The 23,333-nt window shown below is 28.4% G+C and overlaps 6 protein-coding genes and 1 long non-coding RNA gene across 9 annotated transcripts; 6 read left to right on the plus strand and 1 right to left on the minus strand.

Moving 5' to 3' along the window:
• The first annotated feature begins 2,062 nt into the window (after window positions 1–2,062).
• Window positions 2,063–3,310, plus strand: LOC109601105 (E3 ubiquitin-protein ligase sina). Its single transcript, XM_020017326.2, has 2 exons — window positions 2,063–2,136; window positions 2,191–3,310. Exon 2 carries the CDS (start codon window positions 2,265–2,267, stop codon window positions 3,273–3,275), a length of 1,011 nt encoding a protein of 336 aa, XP_019872885.1. The 5' UTR covers window positions 2,063–2,136; window positions 2,191–2,264; the 3' UTR covers window positions 3,276–3,310.
• A 307-nt stretch (window positions 3,311–3,617) lies between these two features.
• On the minus strand, window positions 3,618–8,259 carry LOC109601114 (uncharacterized). Of its 3 annotated transcripts, none has more exons than XM_049964555.1 (3): window positions 8,158–8,200; window positions 3,974–4,010; window positions 3,618–3,913 (listed from the first exon to the last, which is right to left on the minus strand). In XM_049964555.1, the coding sequence occupies exons 1-3, from the start codon at window positions 8,192–8,194 to the stop codon at window positions 3,655–3,657; spliced, it is 333 nt and encodes a 110-aa protein (XP_049820512.1). In that variant the 5' UTR covers window positions 8,195–8,200; the 3' UTR covers window positions 3,618–3,654. The 3 variants fall into 3 exon arrangements, with proteins under 3 accessions (XP_049820512.1, XP_049820511.1, XP_019872892.1); XM_049964554.1 differs by lacking the exon at window positions 8,158–8,200 and adding an exon at window positions 4,074–4,138; XM_020017333.2 differs by lacking the exons at window positions 3,618–3,913; window positions 3,974–4,010 and adding exons at window positions 7,706–7,999; window positions 8,060–8,096 and having other exon boundaries at window positions 8,158–8,259.
• Window positions 8,260–10,757: 2,498 nt separating this feature from the next.
• On the plus strand, window positions 10,758–11,765 carry LOC109601092 (TNF receptor-associated factor family protein DDB_G0285149). The gene has a single exon (XM_020017313.1). The coding sequence runs from the start codon at window positions 10,758–10,760 to the stop codon at window positions 11,763–11,765; it is 1,008 nt and encodes a 335-aa protein (XP_019872872.1).
• Window positions 11,766–12,070: 305 nt separating this feature from the next.
• Window positions 12,071–12,565, plus strand: LOC109601109 (uncharacterized). The gene is made up of 3 exons (XM_020017330.2): window positions 12,071–12,140; window positions 12,201–12,237; window positions 12,293–12,565. Exons 1-3 carry the CDS (start codon window positions 12,104–12,106, stop codon window positions 12,549–12,551), a joined length of 333 nt encoding a protein of 110 aa, XP_019872889.1. The 5' UTR covers window positions 12,071–12,103; the 3' UTR covers window positions 12,552–12,565.
• A 1,151-nt stretch (window positions 12,566–13,716) lies between these two features.
• Window positions 13,717–15,830, plus strand: LOC126264935 (uncharacterized). Its single transcript, XR_007547514.1, has 2 exons — window positions 13,717–14,330; window positions 14,383–15,830. It is a non-coding gene; the product is annotated as an uncharacterized LOC126264935 (long non-coding RNA).
• A 414-nt stretch (window positions 15,831–16,244) lies between these two features.
• LOC109601093 (uncharacterized) lies at window positions 16,245–16,745 on the plus strand. The gene is made up of 2 exons (XM_020017314.2): window positions 16,245–16,321; window positions 16,381–16,745. The coding sequence occupies exons 1-2, from the start codon at window positions 16,285–16,287 to the stop codon at window positions 16,683–16,685; spliced, it is 342 nt and encodes a 113-aa protein (XP_019872873.1). The 5' UTR covers window positions 16,245–16,284; the 3' UTR covers window positions 16,686–16,745.
• Window positions 16,746–17,929: 1,184 nt separating this feature from the next.
• Window positions 17,930–18,426, plus strand: LOC109601095 (uncharacterized). The gene is made up of 3 exons (XM_020017315.2): window positions 17,930–17,979; window positions 18,031–18,067; window positions 18,117–18,426. Exons 1-3 carry the CDS (start codon window positions 17,943–17,945, stop codon window positions 18,382–18,384), a joined length of 342 nt encoding a protein of 113 aa, XP_019872874.1. The 5' UTR covers window positions 17,930–17,942; the 3' UTR covers window positions 18,385–18,426.
• The last annotated feature ends 4,907 nt before the right edge of the window (window positions 18,427–23,333 follow it).

Raw genomic sequence — 23,333 nt, forward strand, 5'->3', positions numbered from 1 at the left:
CAAGTTTATTTAAAAGTGTCAAAAAATTTCGGAATACTAAAAAAACACACTCTGTAACTTTGGTACTATTTACTTTAAATCACGTCAGTATATAAAATAACAAGATAGACACCAATTTTAAGCTATACAGAAAAATGGTAAGCTTGAGTCACTTCTTCTTTGTAGTACATTTAACGAGGTGTTATTTGGCCACCTAATTAAAAAGCATTTACTATTAAAGTAGATAAAAAAGATATCGATTTACGTTTATTATAAAAGTTTTGTAGTTATAAACTATATAACTATATTATTTTTTTCTTAGAAATTTGTAAATGTTTGTCAAAGTTTCAATAACTTATTGAATATTATAAATTTAGTAATTGACAGGTAAGAATTTAATTTCCTTCATGACAATAACATACTGAATAAATTAAAAATTTACTACTTTCTCTTCTTTAATGTGTTTAAATAATGTAACTAATGAAATTATCCCACATTTCTAAATATTATTATTAAATATTTTTTAATAACTACTCCTCAAGGAAAATTAGTCAAATAAATTTTATAAAATATACTTAATATTAATTAAGCTGATTGAATTCATTATTATAATGTCCAATTAATTTAAGTGTAGATATATTACTTTACAAGGAAAATCAGCAATTATAGTTTGAAAATAATTTATTAATTTTTAATAACTTTGAAAGCTTTAAAAGTTAGGTTATGAATAATGGATGTTCAGTTAATTGTTTACAGAACGTATTATATATATTATTATATTTATTATTATAAAAAGATTTATATTAACATAGTTGAAGGGTTTATCACTTGTCAAAAGACAATTAATTCCATTGATGATACACAGAACAAAATATTTACAATTTTACGAGACATTTGTGCACAACAATCATTCAATTTTATGTTTATAAGTTATATAATATATAAGAAAATTTATTATGGATTCAGTACCTGCCAAAAATGAAATATTAGATAATTAGAGACAAGATACAACTTACAAATAAAGATTTTATTTGGTATCTGCCTTCTTTTGTCTTATGTATATTTTATTTTACATACTGACATGATCTAAAGTTAGGCAGTAAGTAGTACCAGCTCACTTAAGCGAAGGCAAGAAGTGACTCAAGCATACTATTTTTACTGAAGACGAGGTATAGCTTAGAATAAAGATTTTAATTGGTGTCTACCTTCTTCTGTCTTCTGTTTGTTTTATTTTACATACTTAACATGATCTAAAGTAGTACTTCTCACTTGACCAAAGACACAGAGTGCCTCAAGTATAGACGTGGTATAACTTAGGATAAAAATTTTAATTGATGTCTGCTTTGGACAATGACAAAAATAAATAAAAATCACAGAAAGAAATATTTGGACTAGAAGTTGAAGTTTCCCTTTGAACTTGGTCAATTTGTTAATAATAATAGTTTGATATTTTGGCGTCCTGTAAAATTCCAAATGCAGTCCATTAGTAAAATCCTCAAAATCTTTCTTAAGGAAATTCTGTTCCACTATGTGTACCAGCTTCAAATTATTTCTTAATTGCATTTGTCAGTATTTTTTGGTAATTTAGTACTGTAGGTACTTTTTCCTATTAGTGAGATTCTTCATCTTTTTTTATCTGTTGTTCAAAGATGCACTCCAGTTGATAGATACTGAGTTTAATTGATAAATTTAATAATTTTCAACTTTTGATTTTATTTAAGTGAGCAGGTACTACGTAGCTTCAAATCACATTAGTATGTAAAATAAAATAGACTGAAGATAAAAGAAGGAAGACACCAATTAAAATCTTTATGTTAAACCTCGTCTCTAATTTGTCTAAACCTTTATTTCAGAGTACTAGTAGTTCCATGGTACATGGTATAGTACATTTAATGAGTTTTCACATGACGACCTAATTAAAAGGCTATTAAAATAAATGAAGAGGTAATGATTTATGTTTATTATAAAAGACTAATCTAAAATAAATGTTTTTGTTTAAAATATCATCACATAAAGGTAAAGTTGAGTAGTTGCCTTATTTACAGCTGTCTCATTAATTAATCCTGACAGTATACTTACTCTCTGCTCAAGGTCAATAACTATGTTTTTTGGAGAATTTTAAATATTTGTGTTTTGAATATTAACATAGTTTCAAAGGTAATAAATCGTTCAACTAATATAAATATTATTGTAACTACTACTTGATTGTAGGTACTCACCTGTACTGAATGTTTACTTTGTGTTGATAACCTGCTAAATCCTGAGTTAGTCCTGCCCAGCCGTCCATGATGGTTGATGAACCGACCTATTCACTTCTGACAGACCTAACGTGCCCTAACTGTTCAAACTACTTCACACCACCCATCACAATTTGTCCAGTTGGCCACAGCATGTGCCACGCTTGTTCCGGCAAGCTGCGACAATGTCCAGTGTGCAACATAACCCTGCCAAAGACCAGGAACCTAACGTTGGAAAATTTATGTGCCAAGGTGAATTTCCCCTGCAAGTACCGCTACCTAGGTTGCGACAAGTTGATCACGGGATCAGCTTTGAAGCAACACCAACGCGAGTGCCCCTACGCCATCCAGTGCCCGGGTTGCTCACACCACTTCACACCTCCAATCAAAACGTGCCAACTTGGACACAACATGTGCAAGACTTGCTCCGACAGGTTTCCAGGTTGTCCGGTGTGCCGAAGTCCCCACTCAAACACCAGGAACTTGGAACTGGAAGGCGTTTGTGCCAACCTGAGCTTCCCTTGTAAATATGAGTCTTCAGGTTGTAAAAAGTTGATCAGGGGGTCACACTTGAAGCAACATCATCTGGAGTGTGGTTATGGTGACAAGTTGTGCCCTATGTATGTGTGCAACATAGAGGGAAACAGGAGTGAAATGGAGACGCACTTGTTGGCAAATCACGCAGACAACAAAATATTCTTTGGGGATTTCAGCACGGTGATCAGTTTTAAAAAGGACTCCCATTGGAGGACTGTAATTAAAAAGTTCGACGAAGTTTTTATCCTGACTGTTATTGCAGATAAAACGACAAAAGTTATTAAAACTTACTTAAATTCGTTGTTTGAGCTGGATAATTTTGTCACATACCATTTCGTCTTAACTTTGTCATATAAGGACAAACCTTTGTTTGCTTCAGTTGGTGTTTGCCATGATTATTGTGAAACACAACCTGATGATTATTTTGTAGTTCCTAAGGAAGTTGTACTCGAATTCGAAGCTAAATATGACAATAAAATTTATTTCACTGCTGCTATTTTCAAGACACCAACTGATTATTGATTATTAATTTTGAATAAAATGCTTGTCAAGGAAAATATATTTTGTTTCTTGTACTCCCTCCTTAAATATTATACCAAAATCTTTTTCAGAAGAAAAATTGGTCCCCTTTTCAGCATTGAACCAACAAATGGAGGCAATAATAAGTAATGGCCACATTAGACCCTGATAATCTTTTACAGCTTCCTCATGTGATTTTCATCAACAACTATTTATTTTTTCGTCTTTTTCAGCACTGAACCATTAAATTCAAATCTGTTTTCAAAGTGTCAGTGTAGTTACAAGTAGTAGCTCACTTTTTTATTAATTTTTATGGAAACAAACAGGTAAATAAATATGCTCACAGTTATGAAACAATGTATTTAATTAGTGGGAAACACAATTATCTCAACAATCCTTCCATACAGTAAATAAAATTGTGAAAGCCTTCGGCCTGAAGAAAAACGTTACGTTGGAATATGTCCTTGTAGGCGTTGTCTGTGTTGTAATCTTCTGTCGTGTATCTCACTATATCGTCTTCAGAAGTGTAGTCGTTTAAGTGAGCTCCCAAACAGGTATTCGTTCTGCTCTTAATCTGAGATTTAGTAAGCTTATCGGCCAAAAATGCCTTTTTGACGTTCGCACACATCGTATTGAATCTCCTGAAAGTTATTTAAATATATTTTAATGAAAATGTTAATAATAAAAATGGAAATACTTACTTTCCATCTGTACTCCAATCGTAACAGAAGCACTGGGCTACATAAAATATACATAAGTACATACATGTCGGTGTGTGAATGAAAATATTGTAAAACTTACCAACCAACCCCAAGATAATCAACGACTTTATAAACATTTTGACTGTTATAAAGTAAAGTGTAACTTGCTGCTTTTATATGGTTCTTAACGAAGATAAATTTTAATGATGTTTTTAATATGTATTTTCTATTTTATTATTTTTGTAAGAAACATTATAGGACAATTAAAAAGCTCGTTATTAATTGTTAACGATATCAGAAATAACAAAAAGTATTTTTAACGAACACAACTTTAATTACGACGTCTAATTAATGTATTTGAAAATAAATAAGAAAAATATAATACTTTAACCATGTAGGGATAATTGTAATAATATATCCATAATAATCGATTATAACCATCTTCAAAATATTTATTGAAATTATGGGGTATAATAATGGAAAATTCAAGGAGGGATAATATTTTATATCTTCGTCCTTATGGATTATGACTTCATGAATTATTTAAAAAAAAATTAGAAATACTTAAAAATTACAACACACATAAAATTGGGAAATAAAAGTACCAAAATACCAATTGAATTAACTAAATACCATTTACAAGTGAATCAATAATGAGGACTGTAACTAAATTTATGAAAGATGAAGCTAACTTCAAGAATAAAGTCAAAATATAAAAATCAGGAACATCAAATAAAGGTATTACAAAAACTTTCAGCAATTGACATTAACAAGCTTTAAAAGGATACAAAATATGACAACCTGCGGAATCTTAATTGAAACTATGATACTAATTGATACTGAAGTAGAGGCCAATTTAAATTACTTTGGATAAATATTTTCAAAATGGATGCTCTTCAGTAGAATTAAAATAGAAAAATATACAATCTATTTTCAAAGACAAAGGACAACTAGAGGCCTGTAACAATTGTTTCCTTACTTTTGAAAAGTAAATTCTGGCTGGAGTTCCACAAGGACAAATACTCGGACCCATTTTGTTTTTACCATGTATTAATGACCTAAATCCTAGGTACTAACACATATGCTTCAGTTGTGATTCAGCTTTAATGCAAAATGTAAAAGAAAAAACAAAATCAATAATTAAAAACTGAAATATTCATCTTTGGAAATAGAAATGGACGTCAAACTTTGAGATTTCTTGACCTAACCTAAAACTAGCAATCAGTTTAGCTTAAAATTTAAAAGGTTAATATTTAATTTTAATTGCTTTATTATTTTCTGAACATATCATGTAATTATTGGTGATAATAAAATTTACTTTACACTCATAAATGTATAATTCACTCAAATTTGCCACATTGAAATTCAGAACTTTGAAACGACCATAATTAATTATAAAAAGATGGCACCCACTATACAAATATGACGATCTAATTATTTATTATTAAGTACAAATGTTAATAATAAATGATATGTCAGTAATTAGTAAAAATATTATAATTTTTTAAAGAGTACTATTAAAATACTTACAAAGGGAAACAAATAGGCAAGATTGTAGTGATATAACATTTAATAATAAACTGAAATTGAAGTATTAATGATGCTTTTTTTTTAATTAGTCTTATTTAATATTCATATCCAATTAATTTATGAGTAGCTATACTACTTTCCAAGAAAACCCCAGTTATTATTAACATTAAGTAAGTAAATCTAAATGATACATAAAAACTATTGTAAAAAATATCTATGGTGACTGAATTAAAATGTCAATCAGTACCAAGATGGATACTTTTCATTAGAATTAGCATAGGAAAAAATACCAAACCAATTTATGAGGCAAAAGAAAAGAAGTGAATGTGACAATTCATAACAATTCTTTCGTTACCCTTAAAAACAAATTCAGACTGGAGTTCCACAGGGGTAAATACTTGGACCCGTTTTGTTTATATTATGCATTAATGACCTATATGTAGCTATACTACTTTCCAAAAAAAAACAATTATTATTAACATTATGTAAGTAAATCTAAAAGATACATGAAAATTATAAAAAGGTGGCACCCACTGTAGAAATATGGCGATCTAATTATTTATTATAAGTACAAATGTTGATAATGAATGATATGTCAGTAATTAGTAGAAATATTATGATTTTTTAGAGAGTAATATCAAAATACTTATAAAGGGAAACAAATAGGCAAATTTTTTTAAGGCCTTTGATGTGCAGTTACTTATTTCAGGCAAATTAAAATGATATTATAACATGTTACCAACATGTCAATGTTGTTTAGATTTATTTCAATTATTTTGAGTAATTATTGTCAGGATGGAATCTTTTCAATACAATTTCAAAATACAGCCAATTTATACAGTTATTAAAACGTACTTAAATTTGTTGTATGAACTAGATAATTTTGTCACATATCATTTCGACTTAAATGATAGTTACTGTGTAATTCCTAAGGAAGTTGCACTTGAATTCAAAGCTAAGTATGACAATAAAATTTATTTCACTGCTGCTATTTTCAGGACACCAACTGATGATCAATCAGTTATTTATTTTTAACTATTTTGGTGTTTTGAATATTAATTTTGAATAAAATACTTGTACAAGAAAAGTATATTTTGTTTCTTGAAATCCCTCCTTAAAAATTATTCTTCAATTGGTCAGTATGTTGTTGTGTAATTAAAAAGCTAATACTAGCTGATGATAAAATGGACATATATTATGTTGTATGTCAATTAAATTCCAGTTCAACGTCGTTATTCGTTGTTAAATAAATTTTTAGTTACCTTATTAATTGACTGAATACAGCAGAAGTGAAGATATTGGCCAATAAGTATAGTCTTACCACACAATCAATTTCCTAAACTATTTCTATACAAATATCTTTGATGTCCAGATATTGTATCTTTGTTAATGGTCTTGAGATAATGTTTTCAGTTACTCATTTCAGTCAGTTTAAAATGATTCTGTAACATGTTACCAACAAGTAAATGTTGTTTAGAATTAGTGAGTGAGATTTTTGGGTGCAACCAAAGATTAAATACATTAATATATTAATAAATAATACAAACATATTTAATCTTTGATGCAACCTTCAAGGAAGTCCATAAAAGTAAGTAAATAAAGTTGCTTTTAAGCTTTTCTTGAATTTTATTAATTTAATATTAATACTAATTACTATTCTTAATATTGGGAATTTTTTAATAATTTTTTAGAACTGATTGCTCATTACTAATTTTTGTATGATAAAATATAGAAACAGGAAAACATGGTGTTGAAGTTTGTGATGCTTTAGTATAGGTAATAATAGGTTATGCTGCTCCTGGCTAATTCTTAGTTTTTCATTGTCCAAAATCTCTTTCAGAAGACAAATTCCTGGCTTGTGAAATTGACAAAAAGATCAACCTCTCAACATTGAACCATTAAATGAAGGCAAAAATAAGTAACTATCACCTGGGGAAATATCAGGACTATATGATGGATGAGGAGGAACTTTCTGAGGCTTCCTTTGAATCCCTGATAATCTTTCATAGCTTCCTCATCTTATTTTCATAAACAACTATTTATTTTTTCGTTCTGAATGTTCGACGAAGGAACCTGGACGACCAATTTATTACAATTCAATTCCCACAAAGCTACTTTCAACGTGTCAGTGTAGTTACAAGTAGTAGCTCACTTTTTATATTAATTTTTATGGAAATAAATAGGTAAATTAAAATGCACACGGTTGTGAAACAATGTATTTAATCAATGGGAAACAATCATCTCAACAACCCTTCCATACAGTAAATAAAATTGTGAAAGCCTTCAGCCTGAAGATAAAGGTTACGTTGGAATATGTTGGCGTATGCGTAGTCTGTGTTGTAATCCTCTGTCGTGCATCTCATTATGTCGCCTGCAGCGCTGTATTCACCTATATGAGGTCCCAAACAGGTATTCACTTTGCTACTAATCTGAGATTTTGTAAGTTTTTCTGCCAAAAAAGCCTTTTTGACGTTCGCACACATTGCATTGAATTTCCTGAAAGTTATTTAAATATATTTTAATGAAAATGTTAATAATAAAAATGGAAATACTTACTTTCCTTCTGTATTCCAATCGTAACAGAAGCTCTGGGCTACATAAAATATACATAAGTAGACATGTCAGTGTGTGGACGAAAATATTGTAAAACTTACCAACCAACCCCAAGATAATCAACGACTTTATAAACATTTTGACTGTTATGAAGTGGAAATGTAACTTGCAGCTTTTATATGGTACTTAACGATGATAAATTTAAATGATGTTTTTAATATGTATTTTCTATTTTATTATTTTTGTAAGAAATATTATAGGACAATTAAAAAGCTCGTTATTAATTGTTAACGATATCAGAAATAACAAAAAGTATTTTTAATGAACACAACTTTAATTACGACGTTTAATTAATGTATTTAAAAATAAATAAGAAAAATATAATACTTTAACCATGTAGGGATAATTGTAATAATATATCCATAATAATCGATTATAACCATCTTCAAAATATTTATTGAAATTATGGGGTATAATAATGGAAAATTCAAGGAGGGATAATATTATATATCTTCGTCCTTGGATTATGACTTCATGAATTATTTAAAAAAAATTAGAAATACTTAAAAATTACAACACACATAAAATTGGGAAATAAAAGTACCAAAATACCAATTGAATTAACTAAATACCATTTACAAGTGAATCAATAATGAGGACTGTAACTAAATTTATGAAAGATGAAGCTAACTTCAACAATAGAGTCAAAATATAATAATCAAGAACATCAAATAATGGTATTTCAAAAATTTTCAGCAATTGACATTAACAAGCTTTAAAAGGATACAAAATATGACAACCTGCGACATCTTAATTGAAACTATGATACTAATTGATACTGAAATAGAGGCCAATTTAAATTACTTTGGATAAATATTTTCAAGATGGATGCTCTTCAGTAGAATTAAAATAGAAAAATATAAAATCTATTTTCAAAGACAAAGGACAACTAGAGGCCTGTAACAATTGTTTCCTTGCTTTTGAAAAGTAAATTCTGACTGGAGTTCCACAGGGACAAATACTCGGACCCAGTTTGTTTGTACCATGTATTAATGACCTAAATCCTAGGTACTGACACATATGCTTCAGTTGTGATTCAGCTTTAATGTAAAATGTAAAAGAAAAAACAAAATCAATAAATCAAACTGAAATATTCATCTTTCGAAATAGAAATAGACGTCAAACTTTGAGAAATCTTGACCTAACCTAAAACTAGCAATCAGTTTAGCTTAAAATTTAAAAGGTTAATATTTAATTTTAATTGCTTTATTATTTTCTGAACATATCATGTAATTATTGGTGATAATAAAATTTACTTTACACTCATAAATGTATAATTCACTAAAATTTGCCACATTGAAATTCAGAACTTTGAAACGACCATAATTAATTATAAAAAGATGGCTACCACTGCACAAATATGACGATCTAATTATTTATTATTAAGTACAAATATTAATAATGAATGATATGTCAGTAATTAGTAAAAATATTATAATTTTTTAAAGAGTAATATTAAAATACTTACAAAGGGAAACAAATAGGCAAGATTGTAGTGATATAACATTTAATAATAAACTGAAATTGAAGTATTAATGATGCTTTTTTTTAATTAGTCTTATTTAATATTCATATCCAATTAATTTATGAGTAGCTATACTACTTTCCAAGAAAACCCCAGTTATTATTAACATTAAGTAAGTAAATATAAATGATACATAAAAATTATTGTAAAAAATATCTGTGGTGACTGAATTAAAATGTCAATCAATACCAAGATGGATACTTTTCATTAGAATTAGCATAGGAAAATTACCAAACCAATTTATAAGGCAAAAGAAAAGAAGTGAATGTGACAACTCATAACAATTCTTTCCTTACCCTTAAAAAGCAAATTCAGATTGGAGTTCCACAGGGGTAAATACTTGAACCCGTTTTGTTTATACTATGCATTAATGACCTATATGTAGCTATACTACTTTCCAAAAAAAAAACAATTATTAAAATTATATAATTAAATCTAAAAGATACATGAAAATTATTGTAGAAATTATTTATGCTAATGAATTAAAATGTTCTCAATCAGTGTCAGGATGGACACTTTTCAGTAGAATTAAAATAGGAAGAAATAGAACCAATTTACAAAGACAAAGGAAATAAAAGTGAATGACACAACTTAACACACATAACAAACAATTTTTTCCTTATTTTTAAAAAGTAAATTCAGACTGGAGTTCCACAGGGATAAATACTCAGGCCCATTGTGTTTTTGTCAAGCATTAATGACCTAAATCCTAAATAAATAAAATTAATTATTGATGATATTAAAATTTATTCTAAAGCTGAAGCCTCTAACCAAAATGTTCACAATACAAATAGTTCTAAATATAACACAACTCAGATCAAAAAGTATTGTAAAACATGAGAATTGTAAATATTTTTGTTTTGAATATTAACAGTAAAATTAATTGTCTTCTGAAAGGTGGTAAACCCTCCTATAAATTTAATTTCTCTCATAACAATTAATCCGTTCTAGGTACTCATTTGAACTGAATGACTGGCCTTTCCATAAAATTTAATATATTATTCATCTTTATTTTGTGTTGATAACTTTCAAATACCTGTGTTAGAATACTTAAGGACTCGAAGGCGTTTTGAGTTTGTCATTCGCCCTAAATCGAGTCCACTTACCACATACACAATGCTTGGAGGTCTGAACTATTCACTTCTGTCCGACCTGATGTGCCCCAGCTGCTCAAACTACTTCACACCACCCATAAGGATTTGCCCCGTGGGCCACAGCATGTGCGACGCCTGTTCCGACAGGCTTCCACAGTGCCCCGTGTGCCACGTACCCCAATCCAAAGCCAGGAACCTGATGCTGGAGAAAATGTGCGCCCAGCTGAACTTCCCCTGCAAGTACCGCTTCATAGGTTGCGACAAGCTGATCAAAGGCTCGGCCCTGAAGCAACACTACCGGGAGTGCCCTTTCGCCGTCCAGTGTGCCGGTTGCTCGGACCACTTCACGCCGCCGATCAGGACGTGCCAGCTGGGCCACAACATGTGCAGGACCTGTTTCGACAGGTTTCCGAGCTGTCCGGTGTGCAAGAGCCCCCATTCTGAGACCAGGAACTTGAAATTGGAGGATATTTGTGCCCGGTTGAGTTTCCCCTGCAAGTACGAGGCTATGGGGTGTAAGAAGGTGGTCAAGGGGTCGCAGCTGAAGCAGCACCATCTGGGGTGTGACTATGCTGTACAGTCGTGCCCCATGTATGCGTGCAACGTTGAGAGGACTAAGAGTGAAATGGAGAAGCATTTGGTGGGGTACCATGCTGATCAAGGTATATTCTATGGGAATTTCAGCAAAGTAATCAACTTCAAAAAGGATTCACATTGGAGGACGGTCATCAAAAAGTTTGACGAATTTTTTGTCCTTACTGTTATTGTAGACAAAACAACAAAAGTCATTAAGATGTATTTATATTCCTTGTTTGAACAAGATAGTTTTGACATATTTCATTTTGAGTTAACTTTGTCATACAAAGACAACCCTTTGTTTGCCTCAGTTGGTGTATGTCATAATTATTCAGAAACTCAATCTGACAACTACTGGGTAGTACCCAGGGAAGTTTCAATGGAGTTTGAAACTAGGTACGACAATAAAATATACTTTAGTATTGATATTTTCAGGACACAAGCAGTTGTTTAGTTAAATAAACATGTTTATCCATGTTTTGATGTAATTTTAGTTGATAAGTTTCATTGATTTGTCATAATAAGTGTTCTTGTAAATAAAGTATAATAAACTATTTAATAAAGCAAAATTTTCAATCTCTTCTACTCATTTATATTTGATTGACATTATTTTAGCCCACCAATAAAAATTATTTTAAATTTATTTATTTGAAAACTAAAATAAATTAGGTACATAAAAATATGATAAAAATAATTGGAAGAACATCATTAAAATGTTAATTAACGTTTATCATCCTAAAACGTCATATAAAAGCTGATGGTTTCAATTGTGGTTGTACATAACAATTCAAAATGTACATAAAGTCGTTGATCATTTTGGGATTGGTTGGTAAGTTTCATAATATTCCTTCAGAGACTCAATACTGATACTCAATACAATTTTGTGCAGCCCATTGCTTGTGTTACGATTGGGACACAGAAGGCAAGTAAGTACTTCCTCTTTCATTATTGAAATATTTAGTAAAAATAAATACTTTTTAGGAAGTTTAACAAAGCCTGTGCAGATGTGAAAAATGGCTACGTGAGGGGAAAAATCAGAGAACCCCAGATTAAAAATCAAATAAAATCATGTTTGGGGGCTCATATAGGTAGCTATGGCAAACAAGAAAAGATACAGTACTACATGACGAAAGCCCCCAATCCTAACGAAGCATATTCCATATTCAAAACGGATTTTTCTATTTCAGTCGATAGCTTCCATAATTTTGTTTATTGCCTAGAAGGACTGTTGAGAAAATAAACACCTTCAATTAATTTATGAGTTCTTCCTTATTTTACCTTTACACAAAAGTTAAAAACTAATTTCTTATATTGAGTTGATGTGGTCACATAATAGCCAGAATCAATTTTGGGTACAAACAGAATGAAACAATGGATACCACTCAAAATTTATTGAACACCTTAAATATTATTTAAAAACAAGAGTCGACTCCTAAACAGTTCTTCCATCTAATAAATATCTTCTTTTATCTTTCTAAAACGTTACACCATCAATAATGGAAACGTGGATCCTGAAAATGGAACTTCATACTTACCTTCTTCGTCCCAAGTGCTGTACTAAATTATTAATACAACCAATCAAATGAAACTTACCCTCCAGTACCTCCAGTTCTACTAACATTCTGACTGTTGTGAAGAATAATTATTATTATCAGCTGTTGTATGATATTTTTTAAAGATATTAAACTTAAATTAAAATTTTTATGATGTGTTTTATAATTGTTTTCCTTCCCAATTACCAATTAAACTTGTTTACAACAAAAATAGAATGTGATGAAATATTTAAACAATTATAATTAGTACTGGGAAGTAAACTTTGAGCTAACTCTGAAATTACAGGAATTCAAATAAATTTAATAGGATTACACCACACTTTTACCATCAAAGAATAAACTTTGTCACTATAGATCAAAAGTTCGAAGAAATTATTTAGAAATTAGTCGAGTTAACTATGCAAATGTTTATATATTGTCATAGCAACCAGAAAAATTGAATTCTACAAGAAGGCTGAGCAAAAAAAAAAAGAAAGGGTAACCATAGAAACTAAAGTAAAATTCATTCTTATTGTACAGAGTCAGTTTAGTTCAGAACAGTTCAGCAGTAGTTGGTCGATGTTGGGGAGTACTACAAGACCATCGGTCTAACATCAAGAGAAGCTGGCTCACTGAAACAACACAGAAAGATTGCTTCAAAGGTATTACACATATTCCATTACTGAAACAATTTTTTTACCTTCCAGTCTACTAATTATATATACATAATTATATGTGTTTAGTTTAGAAGTACTCAGAAGTTGGTCGATGGTGGAGGGTAGTACTCCAAAGCTGTCCAATGAGCATTATTTAAGAAGAATCGACGGTTTAACATCTAGAGGATTGTTTGAAGAAGGAAAAGCAGGTTTACTGAAACATTACGGGGATATTTATTCAAAGGTATTATAAATCTTCTATTACTAAAACAAATTTACAGTATTTTCCTTCCAGCATTTCTAAAAAAGGTACATAAAAGGCAACAACACACAAACATAACCTGGAAAATTATACAAGAAGGCTGAGAAAAACATAAGGTAGCCATAGAAACGTTCCTTAATTGTATAGAGAATCAGTTTAGTTCAGAACAATTCAGGTATTAGTCGATGCTGTCTAGTGGTACTCAAGAGTTGGTTCAATGATCATTATTTATGAAGTATCAATGGTCTAATATCAAAATATTAAGAGTTTGAAGAAAGAATAGTAGGTGGCTTAGTGTGAAACAAAGGAAGAAGTCAATAGCTTTGAGAATTTGGTAGTACCTACATAAAACCATAGCAACCTTCAAAATTAAATTGGATAAGAAGGCTGGGAAACAATATTTGGTAACCATGTAAACTAAAATAAGATTACAAACTTTTACCGTTCAGAAATCAGTCGACAATCCACCTTAATCATGAGAAGTACCTCATACAATGAAAGTAGTACCACTTGGGGGCAAAGGTGTTAGCATCAACATGCTTACAGTGGAGGATGAACTTTATTTAAAGGTATTTAATTAAGATTCAATTTTTAATGTTTTAATTTACAATTACTTTCCAGTTATAATCCAAATGGGTTTATAAAAATGGATACAGATGTAGCACAGGAATTGGAACATGAAAATCAAGACAATCCAGTTGAAATGAAACTTGATATTTCACAAACCAGACTCCTGAAGCCACCAAGAATGGGAATATCTGATTTAAATGATTTTGATGTTTGTTGTTCAGGTGTATATCTTTGTCGTCGTTTGCAAGCAGTTCTATACAACGTTTTTGCAGTTTTGGGGTTTTTGATTTCCTGATACAAATAATTAGGTGGATATCAATCTGGTTGGACCGGAGGATTCCTAACTCAGGCTTTTCATTTTTCTGTTTTTGAATTTCATTATTGCCTATTAATAAATTTAAGTTATTAATAGATAAAAATGAAAGAGAAAACAGAAACATCGAAGACCTGATGATGCAATTAACTCAAAATGTTGGCTGAGAAACCAGATTTGCTATTTTAGAATATAAAATAAACGGTAATCAAGAACCCTAAAACGTGTAAATGTTGTATAGAAACGCTTGTGAGTGATGAGAAGAATATACCCCTTTGCAACATGCGTCAAAATCATCTAAATCACTTATTTCATGTGACTCCTCTTTATTAGTGAAACAGTGGAGGAAGATCAAATAACAACATTTACTAAGATTTACAAGTTATGGATTTGTCTAATGAATGAATTATAAGGGCAAGACCAGTCACAGTTGCTGGAAGAAGACATCCAATGCCATTCTCTGACCCTTCTCGATTACATTAAGGACAACTTTCAAGGATAACATCAAGAACATTCCTTCTGGTAAAATTTAAAATTCCAGTAGATTAACTAGATATCAAAATTTTCAGTTTTCACCCCTGAATAATTCCTCTAAAGACCATATTCTCCGAATTACAAATTTTCTTGTAACATTTTTGAAAATTGGTATACATAAAGCCACATATTGGTCTGTAAAAGTTGTAAATACATACAAATACTACTTCTTCAGACCAATATGTGCCCTCATGTACTCCAACTTTCAAAAATGAGACTTTTAAGCAATGTTTTGCTTAAAAAATTAATGTAATCGGTCGTCTTAAATTAATATTTTGAGGAACACAGAATTTATTTGTAACACATGCTTGGGAAAATTTTTGTCAAATTTAACCTAACTTAACCTAACTTATTTAATTATTTTAATTGGTAGATGTCACCACATATGCAAGTCATACTATTTATTCCTAACCTAACTTTTCTTATTTTGGTCTAATGAATGTCTGGAATTTATTTTAAGTTTATATTATCAGTGTCAAAGAAAGCTTTATTAATTATTTTCCAAAAATACAATATAGAATGGCAATTAATGTGATAGTATTGTAATTTTGTAGCTTACTGTATGTTTATTTTCTAACCTAAGCTAACCTTACATATCCTAACCTAACCTTTTGTATCTTGGTATAATTAATAAAAATATAATAAAAAAATAATATAATATATAATAGTTTTTTTTATTATTATAAAATTCTAATCTTATTTCTCCATTTCCCAAATAATTGGCAACCTCAGTGTATTAAGGGTAAGTACAAAATTATATTTTATAGCCTTATTCAAGAAAATTTTGTAGACAGTTGTCTAAAAGACACTATGATACTTAATTCTAATATTTAATATATCATAGTTAATTAAATTAACTTACACAAAAATTTTTCCTTCCATGAAAGTACAAAATGTATACCATACTAACATTAAAATAATTGTATACAATTAAGTTGATAATTCATTAAAATAATCTTAATATTTTTGAAAAATAATGTTCATATGTATGTAAAAAATGTACATTATTTTTTCAGCACCTCATTAAAAAATAATGACTCAGGCGTATCATATAAAAGTTAAAAAGTAAATAACCAACAGTATAGTTTTGGTACATAACTGTCAATATGTTCCTCAAAACACTTATCATTTTAGCAGTGGTTGGTAAGCTCCATAATATTCCTACCATACCTCCTTAGATTTAAGTAACATTGTCCTTGTAGCCAACTGCTGGTGCTACACGTGGAAGGAAGAAGCCAAAAGCTTGGCCGCCTTGTGCGCAAAAGTAAACAAGGCCCACCAGGAAAATAAACTGCCCGAAAATAAAATCTTAAAGCAACAGAATCTGTGTTTGAGAACGCACGTGGGTACGTTCGAATTCAGACCCGAATTGATGGAGCTGATGACGAAGAAAGGTGCTGAAACGGATAAGGCCTTCGACAAAACCTTCAAGCAGTTTGATTATGTGGGCGAAACAGCGTTGCACGACTACATAACTTGTATGGGATACATGTTTAATAAGAAATAAACTTTTAACATTGTTAAAGATAATAATATAGTTGAAATTAAATAAATCTAGTTGTTTTCATGTGTCAAAGTTTTCACAAAATACAACATTGGGGAGCAAAATGTAACCCCACTTTCTGATTGTACACGTTAAAATTAATTAAAATCTAATACATTACATACTGTAGAAATATATACCTGAGTTAACATGGCAACTTGTGTTCTAAATTTATTTATTTCTAAACTAAGCTAACCTAACATAACCTAACAATTTGTATATTGGTATAATTAATAAAAATTAATAAATATAACATTAGTAATATTAATAGTAATTTTGTAGACAACTTTATATTTTATAGTATTTATTTCTAAACTAAGCTAACCTAACATAACCTAACCTTTTGTATGTTGGTATAATTAATAAAAATTATTAAATATAACATTAATAATAATAATAGTACTTTCAATTAATTAATTAATTTTAATTTTATTAATAATATTAATAGTAATTTTATAGACTAGTTTATATTTTATAGTATTTATCTCTCAATTAAACTAACCTAACATAACCTAACATAATATAATATTAATAATATTAATAGTAATTTAATATAAATAATAAGTATACAGTGGTGGCCAAAGAAATAGCACACATTACAATCTTAATGTTAATTAAGGAACGCCCACCTCTAATTAAATGCAATCATAATACAAATGTGATTTTTAAAATGGTTTTATTACATCAATGACAGAACGTGGTGCACACTGGCAGCTAAAAGTAAAAAGATTCTAATAATCAAAAGGGATATTTTACTTTCCTTGTTACAATAGGCTGTAGTTATTAAAATAAAGTAAATATACAGTGGTGGCCAAATAAATACAATCAAAATATTTCATATTTTATTTAAAATATTCCTATTATTAATAAAATAATATAAATCCCATTAAGAATAAATTGTAACTTTTGAATTAAATTTTTTTCCAGGTTTATATTTAAATCTCTCATTTTTGAAAGAACAAATGATCAATTATTTTGGATAATTAAATAACATTCAGTAATTCCTTGTTATAATTTTTTATTTTTGAATTTTAATTGGTATGGTTGTACCTTTATAGAACATTCAATATCTTTTTAAAGTTTAATTGTAATGGTTTTTTAATTAGGTATTTCGTTATTAAATATCTGTTAACGACTATATAGTTTTTTAAATTAATCAGTTAATTACTTCTGAAAAACATATAAAACTGCTGGTTTCAGTTCTTGACCATTACAGGCAACATGGCTGTTAAATGTTTCATTTTCTTTTTGTTGTTGGGTGAGTCTTACAGAAATTCTTACAAACCATTTTTATTGTATTTATTTGCAGTCCACTGCTGGTGTTACGAATTGGAGACCGAAATCAAGTATGTAGTTTTTCAAATTAATATTTCACTTTAATATTAAAAATTTTAGAAAGTACGACGATCTCTGCGTCAAACTGCAAAAAGCCTGCGAAGACAAGAAACTTACTCCAGAAAAAGTAGAAAAAAAGTTGAACACATGTAAGGATGCTCATCTTAAGTTGGCTAAAACCGACAAACACCTCATTTTGATGTATATGACCGACAAGACACGTGACGCCACTCAGGCTTATCAGTTAACGTTTGGATATTTTGAGCAGTCTATTAGGGTGGACCTGTTCCACAACTTCATTTATTGTATGCAAGGGTTGCTTAAGTAACTTTCAGTAATAATATATGGCTTAAATAAACCATTTATTACATAGTGCAGTTATTTTAAGCCTTTTTAACTATCTCTAATATAATAGTTAAATTATTATTTCGTATTTCACTAGTACATATAGTAACAGTACTACCTCTAATAGTAGTACTAGTGTTAGTGATGTAGAACTATCCCTAATTCTCATAATATTTTAAAGTAGAGAAAAGTATGATAGCCAATGGAGTTACTACAACTTTTAGAATTAGGGAAAGAGACCAAGAACAACAGTTACGGGATCAGGAGAAATCAATTGAGCAAATTTATGAAGAAGAGGTGGACGATAGAAAAAGATAAGGGAGGTGCATTATGAAATGAAACAGAACGAAATCTCATTATCAAATCACAACTTAATCGGAGTATAAAATAAAATCCATTTACTTGATGATACACTTCATTCTGCAACCCACACAACTGATTATCAAGCATCAATTGGCTCTGTCTACTCATAACATATGTGATTCCCCGATGTACTTGACACAGAGGTTATTTGTAGAGCTAATGTGAGGCTATATGATTGTGTACACGTGCATATTCTGGGTTGCCTACGGTTATACACATACAATTTTAAATTTATTAATTCTTCATATATATAAGAAGTAATATTAATTAAAATGTTACTATTTTACATTTTTCTAATTTATTAGTCTTACAAAAATATATTTCATTTATAATAATGCTATTTTTTATCATCATATATAATAATAATAATAATTGTATAAATATGTTTAAATTTAATATCTTTCTGAAGTTCATACAAATAAACTTCAAAGAGTCCTAGTTTAATTAGAGTGATTGAGTGTGCCAAAATTTTATTTATAAAAGAAATGTCGCATAATTATTCTCTAAAACAATTTAATTGCGGTAATTGTAATTTCATCCGGTGTCGATGGCAAACAACTGTCCGGCTATTTTGGTCCGTTGCCACTGCCATTACGAAAATAGCTCGACTTCCAGACGCTGTTCCACTACATTTGTACAATCTCTAACTCATCCATTTATTGGCCAGCTTTTACGAATCCTTAATGGCTTCACAACGAACCGAATCGAAGTCTTTAATGCAATTAAACATAATAGAAAAGCTATTTTATGTTTTAATCGAAGGATTTTGCAGTAAAAATAAAATTTAATGGTGCCACCACTGGATATATTCTTACAGACTCATTTATCTTGTAAGCAATTAGTTTACTAAAGGTATCATTTCAACCTTGGACGATAATTATTTAATATTCAATATTGTATGTCATTACCAGTGTGCAAATATAATAGAAATTGTTGCTACTACACTATAGCTTTACCTTAAACACACAAATGGATATTGGGACCAATAATAATGGGACTGATTTTGACTCATAATGATTAAAAAATGTGAACGAATTGTTACCATTTTAGGTTTGGGCTAATAAGGAAATCTTCAAGCATCTGTTATGTAGAAGTCACTTACTTACTGACTGTGCTGCATTAAAATCCTCGATCAAGATCATAAGGAAATACTTCCTACACCTTTGTTCTAAGTACTGTAATTGCCTACACAAACATGATATCATTGGTATTACTAACTAGGTATTATTAGCATATTCTATTAAATTTACTGTTTCACCAATTTTTCCTTTTATAATGGTAATAATTGGCTTTTGTGCTGTTGCAGAAGGAAAAACAAACAAACACAAATCATAAATCATTAAGAAGTCAATAAATTATCATTGAAACAAAACTTTAGCGACCAAGTTACTTATTTACACTAATCACACCTTATTTGGAACTCACTGCTAATTATCATGGTCTTCACATGAAGATTTAAATTCATCTCACGTCAAATCTACACTTGACTTTGCTCCTTGATGGTGTTATAAATTAATTGTATTTATTGCTCCAATAAATCACTTTTTATATATTTTTTTATTATGTTAAACTCAATCATCAATAATATATTTTGGGTACATTTTACGTCCAGTTACGTAAACTATTAGATAAAAATACGCCGGTATTTATTTAACGTATAAAACATGATTGCGCCAGAATTTCTTTAAGTTTATTAGACTAAAACGTCCAACACAATTTGGCATTACTTTGATAATAGATATTTTAATGCATAAGCACTTGAAGTAATAAATATTATGGAATTATCACGTTGTAAACTGTGTTATTGTTTAAACAGTCATTCGTATCATATTTCTTTTGTTCTATAAATACTGATTTCATTTAAATGATTGCAGCTGTATATAACAATATGGAATTTCTTATTGTTTAAACAAGCGAATAGTTTAATAAATTCTTTAATTGCACCACTTGCCTACTGAAGTTTTGTTTGGAAATAAGAAATGGGGGCAAAATATCTCAATAAAAGTTACAATAAATAAAATTAAAACAAAGTATTTAACATACTAATAAAAAAATATATATATTAAGATAAATTATTATAGTTTAATAAAATTATTTCCTCTATAACCTCAAGTTTTTCAAATAGATAAGATAAAGGAGTTTCGAATCATGATAATAATAAAAAAAGTATTTCACTGGATTTACTATTAATTAAATATGAGTAAACATGGATTAAAAAATTATATAAAAGTTAAAAATATATGATAAGGTGTTTCTAAAACTTACATATAAAAATAGGAAATTCTTTCAATATATTTACTACTTTATAAACATTTTCATATGAATATAAAATTGTATAAAAGTAGAAAATATTAATTAAAAACAAAACTCTAATTTATTTCTTTTAAATTTTTATTTTTTTTTTTGGTAAATCATAAGTTTTTATTGCAAATGGCTAATAAGTAAAAATTATTTCAATATGTTTCCTATATTATTATTACATTATTATATGAATATAAAGAATTGTATAAAAGTTGAAGGTATTAATTAAAAATAAAACTCTTATTAAATTTATTTCTTATATATTATTTCTTTAACCTAAAACTTAAAGCTTTCCCTGCAAAGAGACAATAAGAAAAAATGATTAGAATATAAATAAAATAGGAAATTATTTCAATGTTTACTACTTTATAAACATTTAATGGGACTATTAAAATTATTTATAAGTTAAAAGTAAAAATTAGAAATAAAACTCCAGTGTAATAAATATATTTTTTATATATTATTTCTTCCATTAAAACATAAAGCTTTCCCTGCAAAGAGATAATAAGAAAAAATGATTAGAATATAAATAAAATAGAAAATTATTCCAATGTTTACTACTTTATAAACATTTAATGTGACTATTAAAATTGTTTATAAGTTAAAAGTAAAAATTAGAAATAAAACTTCAGTGTAATAATTATATTTCTTATATATTATTTCTTCCATTAAAACATAAAGCTTTCCCTGCAAAGAGATAATAAGAAAAAATGATTAAAATATAAATTAAATAAGAAATTATTCCAATGTTTACTACTTTATAAACATCTAATGTGATTATTAAAATTGTTTAAAAGTTAAAACTAAGAATTAGAAATAAAACTCTAGTTTAATAAATATATTTCTTATATATTATTTCTTCCATTAAAACTTAAAGCTTTTCCTGCAAAGAGATAATAAGAAAAAATGATTAGAATATAAATAAAATAGGAAATTATTCCAATGTTTACTACTTTATAAACATTTAATGTGGTTATTAAAATTGTTTATAAGTTAAAAGTAAGTATTATAAATAAAACTCTCGTTTAATAAATATCTTTTTCATATATTATTTCTTCCATTAAAACTTAATGCTTTTCATGCAAAGAGATAATAAGAAAAAATGATTAGAATATAAATAAAATAGGAAATTATTCCAATGTTTATTACTTTATAAACATCTAATGTGATTATTAAAATTGTTTAAAAGTTAAAAGTAAGAATTAGAAATAAAACTCTAGTTTAATAAATATATTTCTTATATATTATTTCTTCCATTAAAACTTAAAGCTTTTCCTGCAAAGAGATAATAAAAAAAATGATTAGAATATAAATTAAATAGGAAATTATTCCAATGTTTACTACTTTATAAAGATCTAAGGTGATTATTAAAATTGTTTATAAGTTAAAAGTAAGTATTAGAAATAAAACTCTCGTTTAATAAATATCTTTCTCATATATTATTTCTCCTATTAAAACTTAAAGCTTTCCCTGCAAAGAGATAATAAGAAAAAATGATTAGAATATATATAAAATAGTTAATTATTCCAATGTTTACTACTTTATAAACATTTAATGTGGTTATTAAAATTGTTTATAAGTTAAAAGTAAGTATTATAAATAAAACTCTTGTTTAATAAATATCTTTCTCATATATTATTTCTCCTATTAAAACTTAAAGCTTTCCCTGCAAAGAGGTAATAAGAAAAAATGATTAGAATATAAATAAAATAGGAAATTATTCTAATGTTTATTACTTTATAAACATCTAATGTGATTATTAAAATTGTTTAAAAGTTAAAAGTAAGAATTAGAAATAAAACTTTAGTTTAATAAATATATTTCTTATATATTATTTCTTCCTTTAAAAGTTAAGCTTATTATTCCTTTTCTATTCTAAAATTCTTAGTAATAAATTTAATTTTTATTTGACAAAGTTATTCCACAATTTAAAGCTGTCATTGCAAATAGATAACAAATTAATCTACAAATAAAATATAAGGAACATTAAATTACAATTATTTCAATTAATATCAACTTTAGTTTAATAATTTCTAATCTTACAAAATTATTTGTTATATGACAAGATTTCTCCCTAATATGAAGCTTTTGCTTTAATAAGGAATACCAGAAAATGAGGCCAACAATAAAATATAACGACAAAATTCCTTGGGGACTCCCAAATTGGTGTGTAACGAGGAAGAACAAATGTGACGCAGAAGCCACGTGATATCTATCAATATTTTAGTCGTAATATTATAATTGGCCAATTTCCACACAAACAATATT

Source organism: Aethina tumida, chromosome 3, assembly GCF_024364675.1.
Source record: "Aethina tumida isolate Nest 87 chromosome 3, icAetTumi1.1, whole genome shotgun sequence".
In the NCBI taxonomy this organism is placed as follows: domain Eukaryota; kingdom Metazoa; phylum Arthropoda; class Insecta; order Coleoptera; family Nitidulidae; genus Aethina; species Aethina tumida.

Bases quoted from the DNA above. Each gene is read 5' to 3' on its own strand.
- LOC109601105 (XM_020017326.2), top strand. From the start codon at position 2,265: ATGATGGTTGATGAACCGACCTATTCACTTCTGACAGACCTAACGTGC.
- LOC109601114 (XM_049964555.1), bottom strand. From the start codon at position 8,194: ATGTTTATAAAGTCGTTGATTATCTTGGGGTTGGTTG. The intron at 4,011-8,157 runs GTAAGTTTTACA...TATTTTATGTAG, and splicing joins GATTATCTTGGGGTTGGTTG to CCCAGTGCTTCTGTTACGAT. The intron at 3,914-3,973 runs GTAAGTATTTCC...AATAACTTTCAG, and splicing joins GATTGGAGTACAGATGGAAA to GAGATTCAATACGATGTGTG.
- LOC109601092 (XM_020017313.1), top strand. From the start codon at position 10,758: ATGCTTGGAGGTCTGAACTATTCACTTCTGTCCGACCTGATGTGCCCC.
- LOC109601109 (XM_020017330.2), top strand. From the start codon at position 12,104: ATGTACATAAAGTCGTTGATCATTTTGGGATTGGTTG. The intron at 12,141-12,200 runs GTAAGTTTCATA...AATTTTGTGCAG, and splicing joins GATCATTTTGGGATTGGTTG to CCCATTGCTTGTGTTACGAT. The intron at 12,238-12,292 runs GTAAGTACTTCC...AATACTTTTTAG, and splicing joins GATTGGGACACAGAAGGCAA to GAAGTTTAACAAAGCCTGTG.
- LOC109601093 (XM_020017314.2), top strand. From the start codon at position 16,285: ATGTTCCTCAAAACACTTATCATTTTAGCAGTGGTTG. The intron at 16,322-16,380 runs GTAAGCTCCATA...TTGTCCTTGTAG, and splicing joins TATCATTTTAGCAGTGGTTG to CCAACTGCTGGTGCTACACG.
- LOC109601095 (XM_020017315.2), top strand. From the start codon at position 17,943: ATGGCTGTTAAATGTTTCATTTTCTTTTTGTTGTTGG. The intron at 17,980-18,030 runs GTGAGTCTTACA...ATTTATTTGCAG, and splicing joins CATTTTCTTTTTGTTGTTGG to TCCACTGCTGGTGTTACGAA. The intron at 18,068-18,116 runs GTATGTAGTTTT...TAAAAATTTTAG, and splicing joins GAATTGGAGACCGAAATCAA to AAAGTACGACGATCTCTGCG.